Source organism: Pelophylax lessonae (genome assembly GCF_965119305.1).
Source record: "Pelophylax lessonae genome assembly, chromosome: 13".
In the NCBI taxonomy this organism is placed as follows: Eukaryota; Metazoa; Chordata; class Amphibia; order Anura; family Ranidae; genus Pelophylax; species Pelophylax lessonae.
The window spans coordinates 49,961,854-49,981,558 of NC_138780.1; the positions used below are offsets into that span (position 1 = coordinate 49,961,854).

Here is a 19,705-nt window from a genome sequence, read left to right on the forward strand (position 1 = left end):
GACATGACCGCGCTGCGCGCTCCCGATCGCGCATGCGCGGTCATCTCCCGGCCGCCTCCATTGTGATCGGCTTTGTCATTGGAACACAGCCGATCACGTGGGAAACAGCCATGCCTATTGGCTGTTTCCCCCCTGCCGGTGACCGGCTGTGTCCCGGGGACACACCGACACCGGCAGTGCACGGCGGCGCGCCCGCGATCGCGCGCCTGCCGTGCTTGAATGGGCGGACGTCATATGACGTCCGCCCAGGATAATAGCCGCACCGTCCCGCCGTCATATGACGGCGGGCGGGCGGTAAGTGGTTAAGGTAGAATTAGGGTCTGCAGGTATCGGGGTGCCTTGCCGGGGAAACTGGAAACTCCATGGCTTTTTTGACATGTGTTTGCCCTTCCAGTGCTCCTTGCTGTTAAGACCAGTTATACGTGGGGGAAGTGACCATTTTTTGTATTGTTATATTAATCAGGCAACGCACTGACACCTTTGCTGCCATTGTGCAATGTGCTAGGTGTTCTGTGTGACCCTGCGCCTTTGAGGGGTGGGCTCCCTCCACTCACCTGTCCTCCATCAGAATACAGGTGCTCTCACTGTGGAGACTCTTTAACAAGTTCTGGACCGGAAGGATTTGCCCCATTATTGAACCAGGCCATTTATTGCGATACGGCCCATGCGTTACTTTGACGGAAAATTGCGTGGTCGTGTGACACTGTATCAAAATAAAATTGATGTCCTTTTTTTCCCACAAATAGTGCTTTCTTTTGGTGGCATTTATTCACCTGTGCGATTTTTATTTTTTGCACCATAAACAAAAAAAAAGCGACAAGTCTGAAAAAAACCCCCAAACCTACAATATTTTTCACATTCTGCTATAGAACATTCCCCAAAAAAATCGAAAAATCCAAATTTTTCATCCTGTTAGGCCAATTTGTATTCTGCTACATATTTTTGGTAAAAAAATCGCAATAAGCATATTTTGATTGGTTTGCGCAAAAGTTATTATGTCTACAAACTAGGGGAAAGATTTATGTCATTTACATTTATTTTTTTTTTTTACTAGTAATGGCGGTGATCTGAGATTTTTAGTGGGACTGGGACATTGCGGTTGACAGATCGGACCTCTAACTGACATTTTTGACACTTTTGGGGGGACCAGTGACATTACTACAGTAATCAGTGCTACAAATATGCACTGTTACTGTAATAATGACACTGGCAGGGAAGGGGTTAAACTAGGGGTGATCAAAGGGTTAATTGTGAGCCAAGGGAATGTTTTCTAACTGTGGAAGGAGGGACTTGTGAAATGATCATAGAGACCTGTGATCCTCTATAGAAGGATAACAGGCACTTTGTGATTATTTCAGAGAGAACAACGGCCAGCTGTGTTTACAACAGCTGACCTGCCTTCTTTCTCAGCGGGGAGCGATCGCGGGTGCCTGGCAGCAGTCACGGCCGTCAGTCCCGTTTATCGGCATCCCCGCTGCCTAGTGGGGGCAGGAACGTGGCGGCGGAGCATGCTCGCCCCCTAGCCCCACTCCTGCGACCGACATACCCCTACGTTGTTTCGCGCAACCGAGCCAGCCTGCCGCAGTAAACCTGCGGTGGGCAGGCGGCAAGTAGTTAAAGGTAGAGTTAGGGTCTGCAGATATCAGAATGCCTTGCTGGACCTGCAGGTTACGCATGTATTTGCAAATGTGTGCAACGAAACCCCTGTTTTTAACATATGCTGTTAGTAATTCAGTTGGCCGCAGGCTGGTTGGTAAGTTGTGACTGGAAACTTCTTGGCTTTTTTTTGCCAAAAAGCTTCCATTGGTCTGATTTATTTATTTTTTTACCCATGCAAGTACTGGTAATGGACCAACTAGTTTTCAGACCATCGATGAGGGGTTCAGTTGAATGATGCACTTGCATCAGTCAGGATGGCATGAGAAGCCCTGTGGCTCTTTGAAAAGCACACCCAATTATGTCTAGTGCACTCGCCAACCCATTTCAAGGACCAGTTTACCATCCTGCTTCATGGTCACTGGTTTTGAGGACCTGGCTGTTGAATACCAAGTCCTGTGGAATAGATTTTTTCTCTTTCGTTCATTGACAGACACAGCTCCAGATCTTCTTGACCATTGGGTTATACTGCCCCCTACAGGAGTAGATCACTAGGCAGAAAAAGAACTTGACTAGACCTGTGGGCAGTCCCAAGAGGTAAACTCCTCTCTCTGTTATAGGTACTCAGTTTTTTTTCCTGCCTAGTCCAGCAGTAAGGACCTAGTTCCTTGCTGGGATCTCTAGTCCTCTTTTTTTTTTTTTCCTGTAAAATCTACAGTCTACTGCAGGACTGGGCGACGGGCTGGATAAGCTAAATCCAGTTGTCACCCCATTCTGGCCAGCACACGCAAACCTCAGCTCCGCGCTAGGTTCGGCTGCGACATAGCCCCGCTGGACAGAGGCTGGCCTGCGAGTTAAACATCTCGCGAGGTTGCATACAACCGGGTCTCGGCCTGCATAGCAGTGTTCCTCCCTGACGTCAGTCCCCCATTTCAATGGCAAGGAGGTTCTGTCTGGAGCCGTGCTCGCCTGGTTCCTGGTATGGGAAGTAGCTATCTCCCCCCCCCCCCCCCCCCACAGAGGGTTTTTGGATGAACTCGGGCTCCTCCCTGGGACAGTCGGACTCCCGGATTCCCCTGCTTCCTGTTTGAAGGAAATCCACAGGCAATGTCAACTCACAGAGAAGATTTGAAGTGGATTCCAATGTAGTTTATTCCATACTTGCAAGGTGGAAATCTTGTCGTCCAGTGAGGCAGATGATCAGCTCTTTTTATCAAGTGCCTTGATTAGAATTTGCTGCTTCTTAAAGATCAACTGCAAGCTAGAGCGAATGAGAACATGTCTACCACAGTGGATTGACGGCAAAACGGTAAGATTGTGTTACCATGTCCATGGTGCCCCTTTCAGCAAGCATCAGGGTAATGCACTATTGGCCATTATTACTTTGCATGTACGTGTTGGAGAGGATGATATAAGCCCTGATGAACCTTGGGAACCTGCTATACCTACTTGTATGCAGAGAAGCAGCTTGATAATCCCCATGATTTCACAGAGCGCCATTTAAATATCGTTCTGGTAAGAGGCCATCTTGGTTTCTGCACGTTTGGTGAAGAGCACATTTCTTTTGTGTGGTCACAAGGAGTGGTTGTTTGGAATAGTATATACTTTGCACTTACCTAATATCCACCCGGTAAGGAGGAATTTCACCAGGTGGAGGGATTTCAACATTATTATTTGAAGCATCCCCTTCATTTACACCTGTTTATGTGTCACCATTTTTATAATCGAAGGAGTTTCATCACTTTGGACTTTGGGACTTTATGATTATATTTGTTTTTGTCACATTCATTTGTTCATGTTTTATTGGATTTAGCGCACCATCCACATTCACGTTATCATTATTATATTATTATTATTATACATGATTTATATAGCGCCAACAGTTTGCGCAGCGCTTTACAATGTGAGGAAAGACAATACAGTTACAATATAATTCAGTACAGGAGGAATTAGAGGGCCCTGCTCGTTAGAGCTTACAATCTAGAAGGGAGGGTCAAGTGAAACAAAAGGCAATAACCGTGGGTAGTTGTTAGTTGTGGGTAGGATAGGCTTGTCTGAAGAGGAGGGTTTTCAGGGATCATCTAAAAGCTAATAGGGTAGGAGATAATCGGACAAATTGGGGTAAGGAGTTCCATAGGATTGTAGAGTCTCTGGGAAAGTCCTGGAGGCGAGCATGGGAGGAGGTGACGAGGGAGCTAGAGAGCAGGTGGTTTTGAGAGGAACGAAAAGAGCGATTAGGTTGGTATTTTGAGACTAGGCAAGTGATGTAGCTGGGGGCTAAGCTGTGGATGGCTTTGTAAGATGTTGTTAGTATTTTGAATTTAAGCGTTCATGATAGATTGAAGGGGGGATAGCCTGTGTAGAGGTTAGCCAATGAGAAGGGAATTGCAGTAGTCAAGGCGTGAGATGACCAAGGAGTGAACTAGGAGCTTTATTGTGTCTTTGGTTAGAAAGGGGCATATTTTGGAGATGTTGTGGAGGTTGAGGTTGCAAGATTTGGACAGTGATTGGATGTGGGGCTTGAAGGGCGGTTCAGAGTCCAGGACAACACCTAGGACCTTGGCATGCTGGGATCGGCTGATAGTAGTGCCATCGATATTGACAGAGATCAGGGGAAGGGGCACGTGGTGGAGGAAAATGTATAAGTTCTGTTTTGGATGGATTAAGTTTGAGGAAGTGGTATGACATCCAGACTGATATATCTGATAGTAAATTAGTGATACATGAGGAGACTGAGGGAGAGAGCTGAGGGGTGGATAGATAGATTTGGGCATTGTCAGCGTAGAGATGGTATTGGAAGCCGTGATCAGCTGACCCAAAGAGGAGGTGTACATTGAAAATTGGAGGGGCCAAGAACAGAGCCTTTGGGGACCCCGGCAGAGAAAGAAAGAGAAGAGGAGGAAGTAGAATTGTAAGTAACGCTACAGGTGCGGTTTGATAAGTAGGAAGATAACAAGTGAAGAGTACAGTCACGAAGACCATAGGCGTGGTGTTTTTTGAGGAGGGGATGGTCAACCGTGTCAAAGGCAGCAGAAAGCTCCAGGAGTAGGAGTACAGAATCGTGTCCATTGGTTTTGGCCATTAGTAGATAGTTTGTCAGTTTTAGGAGAGCAGTTTCAGTGGAGTGTTGAGGCCGAAATTCAGACTGAAGGGGATCAAGGAGGCTGTTCTCGGCAAGGTGGTCGCACAGTTGGCAGTAGACCAGACGTTCAAGGAGATTGGATTAAAAGGGGAGCAAGGAAATAGGGTGTAGGTTGTTAAGATTGGTTGGGTCCAGTGACGGCTTTTTAAGTATGGGGCTGACTAGTGCATGTTTTAGAGAGTTGGGGAAGATGCCAGAAGAGAGGGAGAAATTGAAGATGTGGGTTAGAGCGTGTAGAATAGGGCCAGAGGGTGAACGTAGCATTTGCGAGGGAATAGGATCCAGAGGGCAGATGGTTAAGTGGACGTTAGCAAGTAGTTTAGCAACCTCATCTATAGTGGTGGGGTTGAATGAGGGAAGTAGTGATTGCACCTGTGGGCATGAAGCGTAAAGCATTGAAGGTATCTGAACAGCAGTGATCTCCTCACGAATTGTATCAATCTGTTTAAAGTGGTTGGCAATCTCCTGTGTCGTGAGTGCTTAACAAGTGCATTGCATAATTTACTAGAAAGTAAATTTGATAAGGTGTTAATCTGAGCTGTGCATACCATCCAAATAAGTTCAAAAGATATGAGGCTTTGGGAATTTTTTTGGAGTTTAAAGGTTGCAATAAATCATCAGCACTTCGCAAGTATTGGTGAACTCCAAAGGACCCAAGCACCATTCAGGACAGGGCCATCCTCTGAAACTCATGGAGGTCCCCAGTGTGAGGTCCTCGCCTATCCAAGAAAAATAGTATAGGGTAAATTAAGGTAACTAACTGTAACGGAAGTGTAAGTTGGACAGAACGCACATGGAGAGCAGGAGTGCCAACAAAGCCTTTTATTAAACGGTAGCGGGTAGGCTCACAAAGAAAGGGGCCAAAACAAAGATGCCCAGGGTCAGACCCAACGTGATTAGGACAGAGTTCCCGATAACAGGGGGCTCCTGATAGAATGGGCAAAGTCCTGGCCAGTGAGGGATTGGGCCACACAGGTCCGGGCAAACAATGAGGTGACGAAGTCCAGGCAAAGTTCTGGTAGGCCCAGGGTTAATCCACTCACCAGCAGGCAGGGACCGGGTAAATCCACACTTCAGGTTGCAGGAAGGGACAGGGTAACTCCACAATCCAGGTTGGCAGGCAGGTTTGAAGAGGCCCGCAGGAACCAATAGGGGAGTCTGTGTTGTTCGGCCACAGCTCAGGGAACACACAGTCTTACAAGCAGCAGAGATGAACAACACAGGAGGGACTCTCACTCTGCTAAAAATCTTAGGAGCTGCGCTCCAGCAGGTGGCCATGCAACTCCCATCTGGCGTCGGGTTGCCTCGGCAACCAGCTCCGCCCTTCTCTACTCAAGCCCACACAAGGAGTGTGTTCTTTGTCCACAGGCAGCATGAAGGCGGAGAAGCAGATTTTCTGGCTGGGGAGGGGAGAAGGACAGCACAGTGGGGGGGGGGGGGCAGGCAATGAAGTGAGCAGCCAGGGGGGAGGAAAGAATCCCATGCTGGGGAAGATGGCAAAGTACTGAGGCTGCAGGAAAGACGAAAAGAAGGAGGGGGGGGGGGGAGTAGGGCCCGTAACACTAACCTACAGGTATGCAGAACCTCCAAATGTTTGAGCCACTTACTTTAAATCCTATAGGTAAAAGAGAAAAGACTCTCTCTAGAGCCGTTCCAAATCATGAACACGTCCTCTATGAAATGGAACCAGATTATAATATGGTCGCACAACATGTTCCCATCGCTATGCCCTGCACCTGGAGGAAGTGAGAGCCATCAAATGAAAAAACATTGTGTGTGAGAATATGTTCCAAACCCATCAGCAGGAACTCATGTAACCCCCGACGATTTTCTTTCATCTGGGACAAAAAGTGTTTGTCTACCGTTATTCCCTGTTGATGTGGGATGGAACTATAAAGCGGCTCAACGTCCACCTCCACCAAGAGGGCATCATTTGGTATAGATATTCCCTCAATGTTCTGCAATGTGCCATATCCCTAATGTATAATGGAAGACTAGAAAATAATCCTTTTACTCTTTAAAACCTGGTGGGTTGAACGGAAAAAGAAGGATCCAAGGTTGTGTCGTTTCCCCTCCCCCCTCCAATTGGCTTAGAGTGCTAATCAGGAGTCGGTCGACTGCTGGTTTTCCAGCATGCTCGTCCAACAGAAGATGGCCAAACGGCTGGCTTCTGCCGGACTGGCGGGCATACACACGGGCGGAATGTCTGCCGTTTTGATTGTTTGTTTTTTATTTTATTGTGAATGCATAATATTCTAGTGAATATAAGAATATCATTGGTTATGTGCAAAATTTCATAAAGAACTCTTCGCAAAAACTTTGCCTTTTAACTTCTGATTTGCTGTGTAGAAATACCTTTAAGTCCAAAAAACCTTACTTGCAGAACTCAAATTCCCATACTATAAAAAGGCTAAACTTTTTCTTCTTTTACTGTTTCCTTTAGACATATTGAGGGGTAACCGCTTTTCTTTGAAGTATGTGGTGATCTGCGAAGGAGAGACCAAACTACCATGTTTTTTTCCTGAGACAACAGACTGTGGCTGGAACCTGAAGATGCGGTCATGGACCGGCTCCTGGCGTTGGATAATGCTCATTCTTTGTGCCTGGGGCACATTGTTATTTTACATTGGAGGGCATTTGGTACGAGACAATGATAGCCCTGACCACTCCAGTAGAGAACTGTCTAAAATACTGGCTAAACTTGAACGATTAAAACAGCAAAATGAAGACTTAAGGAGAATGGCAGAATCCCTTAGGTAAGACGTCCAGAGCTCTGTTTTAAAGTTGTTTAGGTTTGGTAATTTTTTGTACTTGTATCAAATTTTAACTTAAGATTTTTAATTAAAGTGGATCTTCACTGCATCTAAACACCACAATCCAAAAACGCTATTTAATTAATTTTTTATATTTAAAGCCTATACATCTATGTCTCCTCCATGCTTTATTTTGGTGAGAAATCTCTTTAAAAAAACTACCCCTAGGATTTCTCCTTTAATAATTAATTTCACCCAAAATGAGTACATGTAATTGCTATATAGCTATACTAAATAGCTGAAGTTGCAGTAGTTTGGTTTAACCTGGTAATTCTCATTTAAGGCACAAGGTCTCTTCCAGGCAAAACTTTTGCAACAGAAAGCGATTTCCACATGGTGCTGTACAAGCTCTTCTGTAGAAGCACACACACAGACTAGCAAGGTCAAAGATTGGCAACTGAGTGGTCAGCCATGGAAACTGAATGCAGCAGTTAAGAAATGCTGTGAGCTTACGTAATTTGCATAGGGGCTAAAATGCACTGCAAATGCGCCACAAACACTACGAACGCTATGAAAACACGAGGAGTAGGGGTGCAGAGAGTCTGTATCTAAAATAACTTCTGAAAGCTTGTCTACCTAAAGTGGTTGTTAACCCACTTATACAACTCTACATAATCCTCTATGTAGCCTGATTACTAATGTTCCTGTCGCTGTGTTTTATAAAAAAAATGCAGCCTTTACTGTATTTCAGAGCGGCTTCCAGCGATCACGTGACTGGTCAGCTCTCTCCTTTTACCGTCTGACTGATGCAGGGGGCGGGGCCGAGATTCCCTTGCTGACGAGGAGAAGGGAGAACCGGCTGGTCGTGTGATTGCCAGGAGCCGCTCCGAAATACGGTAAAGCTGGTATTTATTTTTATAAAACACAGAGACAGGAGCATTAGTAATCTGGCTACACGGAGGATTATATAGGACAAAAAAAGTTTTAAATGCAACAAGAGGGGAGGGGGCAGGAACTAACACTGGAGCAAACAGGCAGGGAGGGAGGGGAAAGAGGAGCAGAGAGGAGGATAACAGAGGCGCACGTACAGGGCTCAGCAGCCATGATATACTGTGTACAGAGGGGAGGGTAGAAACTGGCAGGATCAGCCAAGTTTTTCAGGTGATATGGGGTGCCAAATTACACAGCACAAGCACTGTGCTGTACAACATGCTTTAAAGAAACAGGATCTTTTTTGGCAAGGGGGGGGGGGGGAACAAACACTTAATGGTTGGGGAATTGTACATAGATGAATGCCTGAAGGCAATAGCAGTTCATGGTGAAGGGTCCCTGAATATTTGCGGTTACTTTTTTAAAGATGCGATCTGATCAAAAATGGCAGCATCGCCGCTGAAATCTGCTGTCAGATTTTTATCTATCATCACCAGCAAGGAGGCTTCTGAACAGTCCTAACTTCATTATATAGTAAGACAATGGCACCATGCATATAGCCAAAATCATAAAGAACCATTTGCAGTGAAAAGAGGAACAGGGAATCTTGTGCATCAGGAGGTATACTCCCACAAAGGCAAAAAGTAAAAAAATTACTGTGCCTGGTAATTGGGCTTTAAGAAACAATATGGGCTTGCACTGGCTGGACCACAAGGAAAGACCCCTTAGGAACCAACAATGGGCACATCTTCTGATGACCCCTCAACTTTTCATGCTTTTAAAATGTTATGGTCTACTCCTTACTATGGCAATTTTAAACAGGCACCTGTGTTACAGTGCAATAAGCTTCTTATGATGAAAGGCAGCCAAGTTGATGATGATAAAGATATTTCCCATGTTTGGCATTATTAAAAGGTAAAAAACCGTTTGCTAGTGCAGTATATCACTCTGGTATCTTTATGGTAGTGGCATTCATTGTATACTGATTACGGTAATTCTTTCTGCCTTTTACAAAATAGTGCATTCCACAAGATCACTCACAATTTTCAAGCTTATATTAGGGTAAATTTGATCCTGTGAAATGTGTGGGGTTTGAGAGACAAATTGAAATACCTTGAGGCACTTAATAGTAACAATCAGCTTTGACTTGCACACACAAGAGTCACATTTTGCTCTGGATACAGTTTCATCCTTGAATAAGTCATGTCTGGGTTATATTACCACTCCACCCTGACACCCTATTCATGTGGGTTAGTGTTATGTTTAGTTGTCTAGTTACTGTTATACAGGTCTATTTCATTTGAATTCTTGTGCAACCCCAAAAGTTGGAATGTGTTTGAAATCTACATACAGAATGCAATGATTTGAAAATCTCAAACTGATTTGATTTGAAAATCTTATAAACCCATATTTCTCTTCGTTCATTGTCGGACACATCTCCTGATCTCCTCAACCATTGGGTTATACTGCCCCCTACAGGAGTAAGAAAATTAGGCAGAAAAAAAGTCTGGCTACGCCTATGGGCAGTCCCAGGGGGTATAATCCCTCTCTCTCTGCTATAGGCACTCAGTTTTTTTTTTTTCTGCCTAGTCAGGAGTAAGGACCTAGTTCCTTGCTGAGATCTTTGGTCCTGGCAATTTTTTTTTTTTTCCTCCTGGATTTTTTTTCCTGTGAGATCTACAATCAACTGCCGGACTGGGCGATAGGCTGGATAATCTAGATCCATTCGTTACCCCAGTCTGGCCAGTGAGAGCACACAGACCTCAGCTCCGCGCTAGGCCGGCCATGACATAGCCCCACTGGTGGGATCTGGCCTTCGAGTTAAACGCCTCTCGTCCTGCCTGGGTCTGTCTTTGAGGCCTGGATTCCCTCCTGGGTCCCTGTAAGACTCTTGGTGCCACCATTTTGTTGTAGCCTGTGTGTTTCTATACACGGCGGCCATGTTTGTGTAGTCCGTGGCCATTTTGCAGTGGTTTGCCATTGAAAATAGCGGTGGCCTTGCCAATGGAACCCTGTGGGTGTGTCTATTTTGGCAGTAGGGGCCCCTCCTCATCCCCCTGGTCCTGGCTCCTGCATCCCTTCACTTCCTGATTGCCGTGCGTGGAGTACAGATTATCCTGGTGGCTGCAGGTACCTGGTTTCTGCGGGGTGTTGGGTCTGGTGGGGTTCTTTCCCTCTCTGCTAAGGATCGCTTGGTGCTTGTCCCTGGCGACCGGGTGGTCCTGCCGGCGTGGTGAAGGTTGTCCCTTGCAGTGTTTTACACTTTTGGTGGGGTCCCCCTGGTAACTCATGGAGTCTTTGGAACACATCTCTCCACCTGATGCCCTCTGATGCTGCGGGGCCCTCCGCGTCCCAACCATCCATTGATGCACTGATGGCGGTCCTGGAGTCCTTTGTGTCCCGGGTGGAGATGGTCTTTGTACGATAGGCTAGCAAAAGCGCTCCCCGCCTTCCCCTGCCTCATCTGTTTCATCCGATCCTGAATCTGATTCGGCCACTGCGGATGTGGGTCACCCTGCTGGGTCTGCAACCACACGCCTGGTATCCTCTGATAGTGAGGATGATTCCTCCACGTCCGCAACCGCTGACAGAAGCAGTGAAAGCACTGATTGTATCTGTGCGTGAGACCTTGAAGATGGAGGATGCAGCTGCGACTGAGGCACAGGTCCCCTTTGGCACTCGCAAAGGTGTTTCCTTTCCCTGCCTATTTTGACAGAATTGTCGCTAAAGAATGGGAACGACCAAACCGTCCCCTATGAGGAGTCCATTCTTAAGAAGTGGACTGTTCCACCGGTGGTGGACCCTCCAGTTTCCAGATTGAACAAGGCAACCATGATTCTGATTGAATAGTCAGTGGCCTTTAAGGATCCGGCTGACAGGAAGGCAGAGGCTGTGGCCCGCAATATGTATACTTTGGCTGGTTCGGCACTGAGGCCAATATTCACCATTGCCCTGGTGTCGCAAACTCTTAAGAGTGGGCTAAGCTTTTATGCTGTGACCTGGAGGGAGAACAGCTCCCCCCTGCCTTTGCTGAGCTGGCGGACCAGCTGGTCCAGGGGCTGCAGGTTATCTGTGATGCCTCTTTAAATGCGGCTCCCCTAGTGGCTCAGCTCTCTGTTTCGGCAGTGGTCTTTCGGCGTGTCTTTTGGCTGAAATGCTAGTCTGTGGACCAGACTTCTAAAAAGGCCTTGACTGATCTTCCCTTTCAAGGAAATCGCCTCTTTGGAGCTACCCTGGATGACATCATTAAAGGTCTCACAGGGGGGTAAGAGTACCTTTCTTTCGCAGGCTACAGAGGGCAAGGAACCTCCTCATAGACGTGGGCCTTCCTTTTCGGCTCATACTTTTTTTTTTTTTTTTTCGTCCCTCAGGGTCGACAGGCAAGGGCTCTAAGCATTTCAGGGCCTCCTCTGGAGGATCCAAATGAACCTGGTCTTGCAATTCGAGAGCGGGGTGCGCCCTCACCTATATTGGTGGTGGGGGGACGTCTATTTACTGGTTTCCGGACCCGTGGACTTCCCTGGTGCAAGACAAGTGGGTCCACAAAGTCATTCAGTCCAGCTACAAGAGCGAGTTTTGCTCTTGTCCCCTGGCAAGGTTCTTTCCTTCCAAATTGTGTCTGTCCCAGGCGGCTTACATGATCTGCTTGGGGCGGTACAAGACCTATTCCATCAAGGGGTGATTGTCCTGGTTTCCGATTTCGGAACTTTTTCAACGTTTTTACTCAAACCGGTTTAAAGATCCCAGGAAGCACTGAACTGCTTTGTGTGGGTGCAGAAGTTCCGAATGGAGTCCATTCACACGGTGGTGACATCCCTGTGTCAGGGGGATTTCCTCGCCTCTATCAACATCAAGGATGCTTACCTTCACATTCCAATATGTGCCAGTCATAAGTGCTTCTTCCGCTTTGCCTTGGGAGAGGAGCATTATCGGTTTGTGGCATTACCCTTTTGGTCTCCCCTCTGCTTCTTGGGTCTTCAAAAAAGTGTTAGCCCCGGTGCTAGCTTTGCTACGCCAACGGGGTTTCGCGGTACAGGGCTACTTGGAGGATCTCCTTCTGCGAGCGGAGTCTACTTCTGCTCTGTTAGAAAACCTGGAGATCACAATAAAAACTCGTCGGTAGTTCAGCTGGATTCTGGATTTTCAGAAGTCTGCCCTGGTCCTGTCCACAAAGCTGGAATATCTGGGTCTTGACTCTGGACTTGGCCTTAGCCAGAGTGCTCCTTCCTCTGGACAAACTCCAGAAATTGCAGGCTGCAATTCATCTTCTGCTGTCCAACAGATGGTCATCCCTCCGGACTTGCATGCAGTTGCTGGGCCTGATGGTGTATACCTTTTGAGACGGTTCCGTTTGCACAGTTTCATATGAGGTCCCTGCAAAGTTAGATTCTGACCAAATGGGATAAGACCATACAGGCTCTGGACAATCGAAGTCGGGGCACGAAGGCGTCCCCGATATGGTGGCTTCGTTCTCCTGTGCTTCGGCTGGGAAATTCCTTCCTTCCCTTGTATTGGACAGTGGTCACCACGGATGCCAGCCTGTCCGGCTGGGGAGGCGTTCTTGGCAAACATTCTGCTCAGGGGGATCTGTAAGCTGGAAGAGTCCAGACTTCCGATCAATGTCTTGGAACTCCGAGCGATCAGACGGTGTCTGGATCATTGGACGGATCATCTTCAGGGTTGTCCAGTGTGCATTAAATCAGACAGTGCCACGGCCGTGACTTATGTCAATCACCAAGGGGGCACAAAAAGTGTCCTGGCGCCTCTGGAGGCAGCCGACATTCTAAGGTGAGCAGAACGATTAGTTCCAGCCCCCTCCACTGTACACATTCCAAGGGTGGAAAAATGGCAAGCGGATTACCTCAGTCGGCAGGCGTTGGACCACAGGGAGTGGTCCCTTAATCCCGAGCGGTTTCATCACCTGTGTCTGTGGTGGAGCACCCCTGAGGTGGATCTGTTGGTGTCTCGGCTCAACAGAAAGGCGCAGAGGTTTGTGGCTAGGTCAAGGGATCTGCTGACCGATGCCACAGATGCGCTGGTAGTCCCGTGGGTTTAGTATCGTCTGATTTACACCTTCCCTCCTCTCAAGCTTCTGCCAAGAATTCTACGCCGGATTGAGGCAGAAGGGATTCCGGTCATCTTAGTGGCTCCGGACTGGCCTTGCTGGCTTGGTACTCCGATCTGGGGGCAGCTAGTCGCTGATGTTCCTTGGCAGCTTCCTCTCAGGTAGGATCTGCTGTCCCATGGACCGATCTTCCATCCTGCTTTACAGCCTTTGGCTTTCTGTTGAACGCCAGGTGCTGAAGGGTAGAGGTTTATCTGAGTCGGTGATTCCTACACTGTTGAAAGCTAGGAAATCTTCCTCTAGAAACATCTACCATCGTACGTGGAAGACGTACATTGCGTGGTGTGAGTCTCCTGGGGTTCTTCCTCACTCCCTCTCGGTTGCTCGGATCTTGACCTTGCGTCAACAGGGGGGGTTGATCAGAAATTGGCCTTGAGTGCCATCAAGGGCCAGGTGTCTGCTTTGGCGTTCTTCCAACGACCTTTGGCCACACACTCCCTGGTACGTACCTTTCTTTAGGGTGTCTGACATTTGGTTCCTCCAGTGCGGGCTCCGTTGCCGCCTTGGGATCTTAATTTGGTGCTTTCAGCTCTACAGAAGCCTCCCTTTGAAAATATTCAAGAGATTCCCCTGCTTCCGCTGTCCCAAAAAGTGGCCTTTTTAGTGGCTATTACCTCTGTGTGTAGGGTGTCGGAACTTGTGACGTTATCCTGTCGTTCACTTGTTTAACACTGCTTTGGAACATCCCAATGGTTAAGAAGATCAGGAGCTGTGTCCTTCAATGAACGAAAGAGAAAATGTGATTCATGACTTACCGTAAAATCCATTTCTCTGATGTTCATTGATGGACACAGCACCCACCCCTCTGAGTAGTTGTAATTCTTCTGATACTGCTTGTTACAAAACTGAGTACCTGTAGCAGAGAAAGGGAGTATACCCCCTGGGACTGCCCATAGGCATAGCCAGACTTTTTTTCTGCCTAGTATCCTAATCCTGTTGGTGGCAGTATAACCCAATGGTTAAGAAGATCAGCAGCTGTGTCCGTCAATAAACCTCAGAGAAATGGATTTTACGGTAAGTCAAAAATCCCATTTTTTTTACATTATTAAAACTAAAAAAAGTACTGCAAAAAATCGAAACGTTTGTAACAGAAGTTTAATGGCTAAATCTGTACCAGATACAAAGGGTTTATACCCTTTTGTGCTCTTAGTAAGCAATAGATCACAGGGATTGTAGGATGAGTCTTTATTTAAAAATCTGCAACACCGGCAGCATGTCAATTGTTAGTTTTAATAATGTAAAAAAAAATTGGTAATCTAGCGCAGATTCAGCCACTAAACTTCTGTTAAAATGTTTTGATTTTTTGCAGTACTTTTAACCACTTCAATAGAGGACCCTTTCACCCCCTTCCTGCCCAGGCCAATTTTCAGCTTTCAGCACTGTCACAGTTTGAATGACAATTGGCTCACGTCATTGGCTCTTTACCAAGATCGGAGTTGCGCCATGTCCTAGCAACACGGCGCGGCCATGAGCACCACGCGGGTGCGCGAGAGAGGCCATTCTGGGGCGCCATCATATGACGTCGTCCCAGAACGAGAGCCGCACCACTCCACCGGTGGGCGGGCGGCAAGTGGTTAAAATACTTATTAAATGAATGTAGATACTGTACATGACTGATTTTCCCCATAGACTTACAGAAATAAATTAATTTCAAATTGTTTACCATATGGCTACCATGATATTCGTTAGCTATATGTAAAACGCTTTCTAGAGGATAAACGCAAAAACAACAAATCACAAATTTTTATCAACAAATTTCTTGTTTGCTATTCTAATCTGTGTCACTCATCCCTAGTGGGTTTAATGCCAATGAAAGTAGAATGCTTACTCAGGATTAGGCTTCCCTGTGTGCTGAATATGTTGCTATGCTACCTAATTTGCACTCAACGAGTTTGTAATGAGTTTTGATTTTTTTGTTTTCTCCTTTCTACTGAGCACAATTTAAATTGATCGCAGTAACCGTAATCTAGGGGTTTCTTTTTATTACACGATTTTTACAGGCTTCCAGCTAATTCATTTCAACCAACTTGACTGAATTTGGATAAGAGGCAGTTTCAACTGTACCCACAAAATAGAGACATGGCTGTTTTTTTTTGTACAAATATTATTTTTATTATACAGGATTTATGTAGCGTCAACAGTTTGCGCAGCACTTAATTCCATGAGGGCAAACAGTACAGTTACAGTGACTTCTCATTGACATTTATGAAAATTTGTTTGTGATTTAATAAAACAAAATAATTTAGAAAGGAAATGATCACTTCATTTTTCTTTGACTAATTGCTTATTAAAGCCTGAATAGTCATAAATCCATTAAGGCTGCTAAACACTGTCATCCTAACATTTAGTTAGCCTTTATAAAAGATTTAACGAGCAAAGTTAACTGGAGAAAAAAATATATAGATATAAATTGTGGGTGTAACGATATGATAGCATCATGAGGACAAGCCCACTGTCCAGCCCAGAAAGTAATAGAAGGAAAGTGAAGAATATATAAAATAACATATGGTGGGTTGAGGAATAGATGTGGTGCGAATAGCTAGCTCTGTCCAGAGGTGGTAGACCAATGACGATATCTGCAAGTCTAGTGCTATTTTCTATGTTAAATCCAAAATGTAGGTGTATACTTACTATAAATTGGCAGGTACTTCATCATCATTTTGGTATCATCTTTCTGTTTTGCATGGTAAGGAATAATTATTTCCAATATTTGGGAATTATACAGTACAAGGTTGTGGATATATTTTTTCATGCACTTTTGTAGTACTGTTGATTTACGCAGCACTTTACATATACATATATATATATATATATTATACATTTCACATCAGTTCCTGCCCACAAGGAAGTTACAATCTAGGGCTCCAAACTCAAATTCATACATTTACTAGAGCCAATTTAAGCCAGAGCCAATTAACCTACCAGCATGTCTTTGAAGTGTGGGAGGAAGCTGGAGTACCCAGAGGAACCCTACGCAGGGAGGAAGCTGGAGTACCCAGAGGAACCCTACGCAGGGAGGAAGCTGGAGTACCCAGAGGAACCCTACGCAGGGAGAAAGCTGGAGTACCCAGAGGAACCCTACGCAGGGAGGAAGCTGGAGTACCCAGAGGAACCCTAAGCAGGGAGGAAGCTGGAGTACCCAGAGGAACCCTAAGCAGGGAGGAAGCTGGAGTACCCAGAGGAACCCTAAGCAGGGAGGAAGCTGGAGTACCCAGAGGAACCCTAAGCAGGGAGGAAGCTGGAGTACCCAGAGGAACTCTAAGCAGGGAGGAAGCTGGAGTACCCAGAGGAACCCTAAGCAGGGAGGAAGCTGGAGTACCCAGAGGAACCCTAAGCAGGGAGGAAGCTGGAGTACCCAGAGGAACCCTAAGCAGGGAGGAAGCTGGAGTACCCAGAGGAACCCTAAGCAGGGAGTAAGCTGGAGTACACAGAGGAAACCTAAGCAGGGAGGAAGCTGGAGTACCCAGAGGAAACCTACGCAGGGAGGAAGCTGGAGTACCCAGAGGAAACCTACGCAGGGAGGAAGCTGGAGTACCCAGAGGAAACCCATGCAGGGATGAAGCTGGAGTACCCAGAGGAAACCTACGCAGGGAGGAAGCTGGAGTACCCAGAGGAACCCTAAGCAGGGAGGAAGCTGGAGTACCCAGAGGAACCCTAAGCAGGGAGAACATGCAAACTCCATGCAGGTAGTACCGTGGTTGGGGTTTGAACTGACAACCCTATTGCTGCCAGGTGGAAGTGCTAACCACTTAGCCACTGTGCTGCCCATATAGAAATCGGGGAGTTTTAAGATAGAAGGTATAGGTTTTTTTTACAATAATGGTGAATTTGTTTATTGATATGTAAAATTTTTGTTTTAAGATTCAGTAGTTAGCGATTATTGTATTTATGTGTGAGCAGAATTAGAAGATAGAGGCAGACTGGCTGAAATTATAGCAGCAGAATGGTGACCTTGTACCTTTTTTTTTTTTTTTTTTTTTTTTTCCTCCTGAACTTTGAAGTATATTGCCAGCAGGGAGTTAAAAAATGTTTTCACCCATCAGTGTACATATGGAAGATTTGTTCTTAAATATGGAAATTACTCTACTATTTATTCCCACTCTTCTTGAATAAGGAAAAGCCACATTCGAATTACCATTAAAAAATAAATATATAGTTAGGTTGCCATTTCTTTCCTTCAACCACAGTCAGTGTTGATGGAGGAATCCTTCACCCAAAGCCATTGTGTTCTCCTGGCGGCTGAAGCTGTCCAAGATGGGAGAATACAGGAATTATTAATAGTGGCTATAACAGCCGCTAGCAATAATTGCATGTAAAATCCAGCAGTCTGGTTGTACCCAAGTTGAACAATCAATCATTTTTGGTACATTCATCCTGCCCTTACATAATTCTAATCCTGGCTGGTTTCAGCTGAACCAGTCGAGATTCAATCCGTCTGTGGCTGGCTTTAGCGTTTTCCTATCCGTGCCTATGCACTTTAACTAGTTCCAGACCGCCTGCCGCCGATTTACTGTGGCGGGCAGCACCTCCTGCTCGAACTTAGGCCTGCAGCTAGGGGGCGATCGTGTGCTGCCGCCGGCACACCCCCGCCGCCACTCGGCAGTGGGGACTCCAATGCACGGGGCAGGCGGCTCCAATTGCCACCTGACACCTGTGATCGTTCCCCGCTGAGAGAGAACAACGGTCAGATGTTGTAAACACAGCTGACCATTCTTCGCTCTGGAATGATCACAAGAGTGCCTGTGATCCTTCTATATAGGATCACAGGTCTCTATGGTCATTCCATAAGGCCCCGTCCCCATGCAGTTAGAAACACGCCCCTAGGTACACATTTAACCCCTTGATCACCCACAGTGTTAACCCCTTCCCTACCAGCGTCATTATTACAGTAACAATCAGTGCTAAAAAATATGCACTGTTACTGTAATAATGTCACTGTTCCCCCCAAAAGTGTCAGGGGTCCGATCTGATTTTTTTTTGAGAATGTTATATAGCAGAATGTGAAAAATTTGTTTTTTTACAGAATTGTCGCTCTATTTTTGTTTATAGAGCAAAAAATAAAAAATACACAGGTGATCAAATACCACCAAAAGAAAGCTCTATTTGTGGGAAAAAGGGACATCAATTTTATTTTAGTACAGCGGCGCATGACTTCGCAATTGTCCATTAGAAAGTAATAGATATTGCAAGAAATGGCCTGGTCATTAAGGGGGGAAATCTTCCGGTCCAGAAGGGTTTAGGCATACTGTAGGTGCATAATACCAGTCTTTGGTGGGTGAACGCACCAAAGTCCAAACAAGTCTGTTTGAAGCTAGCTATCAAAGTGGAATGTGAGCCCACGTGTCTTCTGGAAATGTAGGGATGAACTCAATGCTAGAAAATTTTTCGCTGTAAGAACATGAAAGGTTACTTAAGTCTATAATTTATATTCCAGTCAAGGTGTCAGAGCAGGCATACTTTAGATTCTGGCAAATATTTTTGCCAAAAAAGACTCAACCCCTCATTTTTGTGACCTTAGTTGGTGTGCATGTGATCTTTTCATATATGGTTTGACATTTTCCAACTAAACGATTTCCCTACAATTGCGCAGGATGGATGTCTGGGCCACTTGTTTGGGAAAAAAAGCAAGGAATGTGCCGGCTTGCAGCACTGAGTTTACAAGAAACAATTGGGGCTTCTTTTTACAAAATTGGTTGTTTCCAGGTTCTGCCTTTTGCATAGAGAAAACCAATGGGTGCAGGTCTTGGGGAAAGTTTTAATGACGAAGCATAAAATCACTGACACGTAAGTATAATGTCGGGTGGTTGGGAATGCAGCGTCACTGGAGAGGTTGGGGTGTGTGAAGCAGTGGATCGAAGTGAGGGAATGACAGCTGGTGAGCGGATCTGCACTCAAGGACCTGCTTGGAGATAGTAGCTAGTGATGTCATTTAAACGTATTTAAAGAGCCACACCCTGCTCTGTTTACTTTGTGCCAGTGTATAATCTTGCCCAATGTTCAGGAGCTGCGGGACTTGGTTACTCATTTCCCTTTCATTTCCCTTTCGCTGATTCTTGAATCTTTTTATCGACTAGAAGGACCTGACCTGACCTGTCGAGTCATTGTTTACAGTACACGCTATATATGTTATAATACTAGACTCTACCTTTTTTGCATATA

At 45.9% G+C, this 19,705-nt stretch overlaps 1 protein-coding gene across 4 annotated transcripts in view; it reads left to right on the forward strand.

Annotated features, from left to right (window-relative positions):
- The window catches only part of FUT8 (fucosyltransferase 8), a 326,750-nt gene that overhangs the window by 156,665 nt on the left and 150,380 nt on the right, over positions 1-19,705 (forward strand). For all 4 annotated transcript variants that reach the window (XM_082242939.1, XM_082242938.1, XM_082242941.1 and 1 more), the window contains one exon: positions 7,182-7,494. In XM_082242939.1, coding sequence (XP_082099065.1) covers positions 7,292-7,494 — 203 coding nt within the window. In that variant the 5' untranslated portion in view covers positions 7,182-7,291. The remainder of the gene's footprint in view (positions 1-7,181; positions 7,495-19,705) is intronic.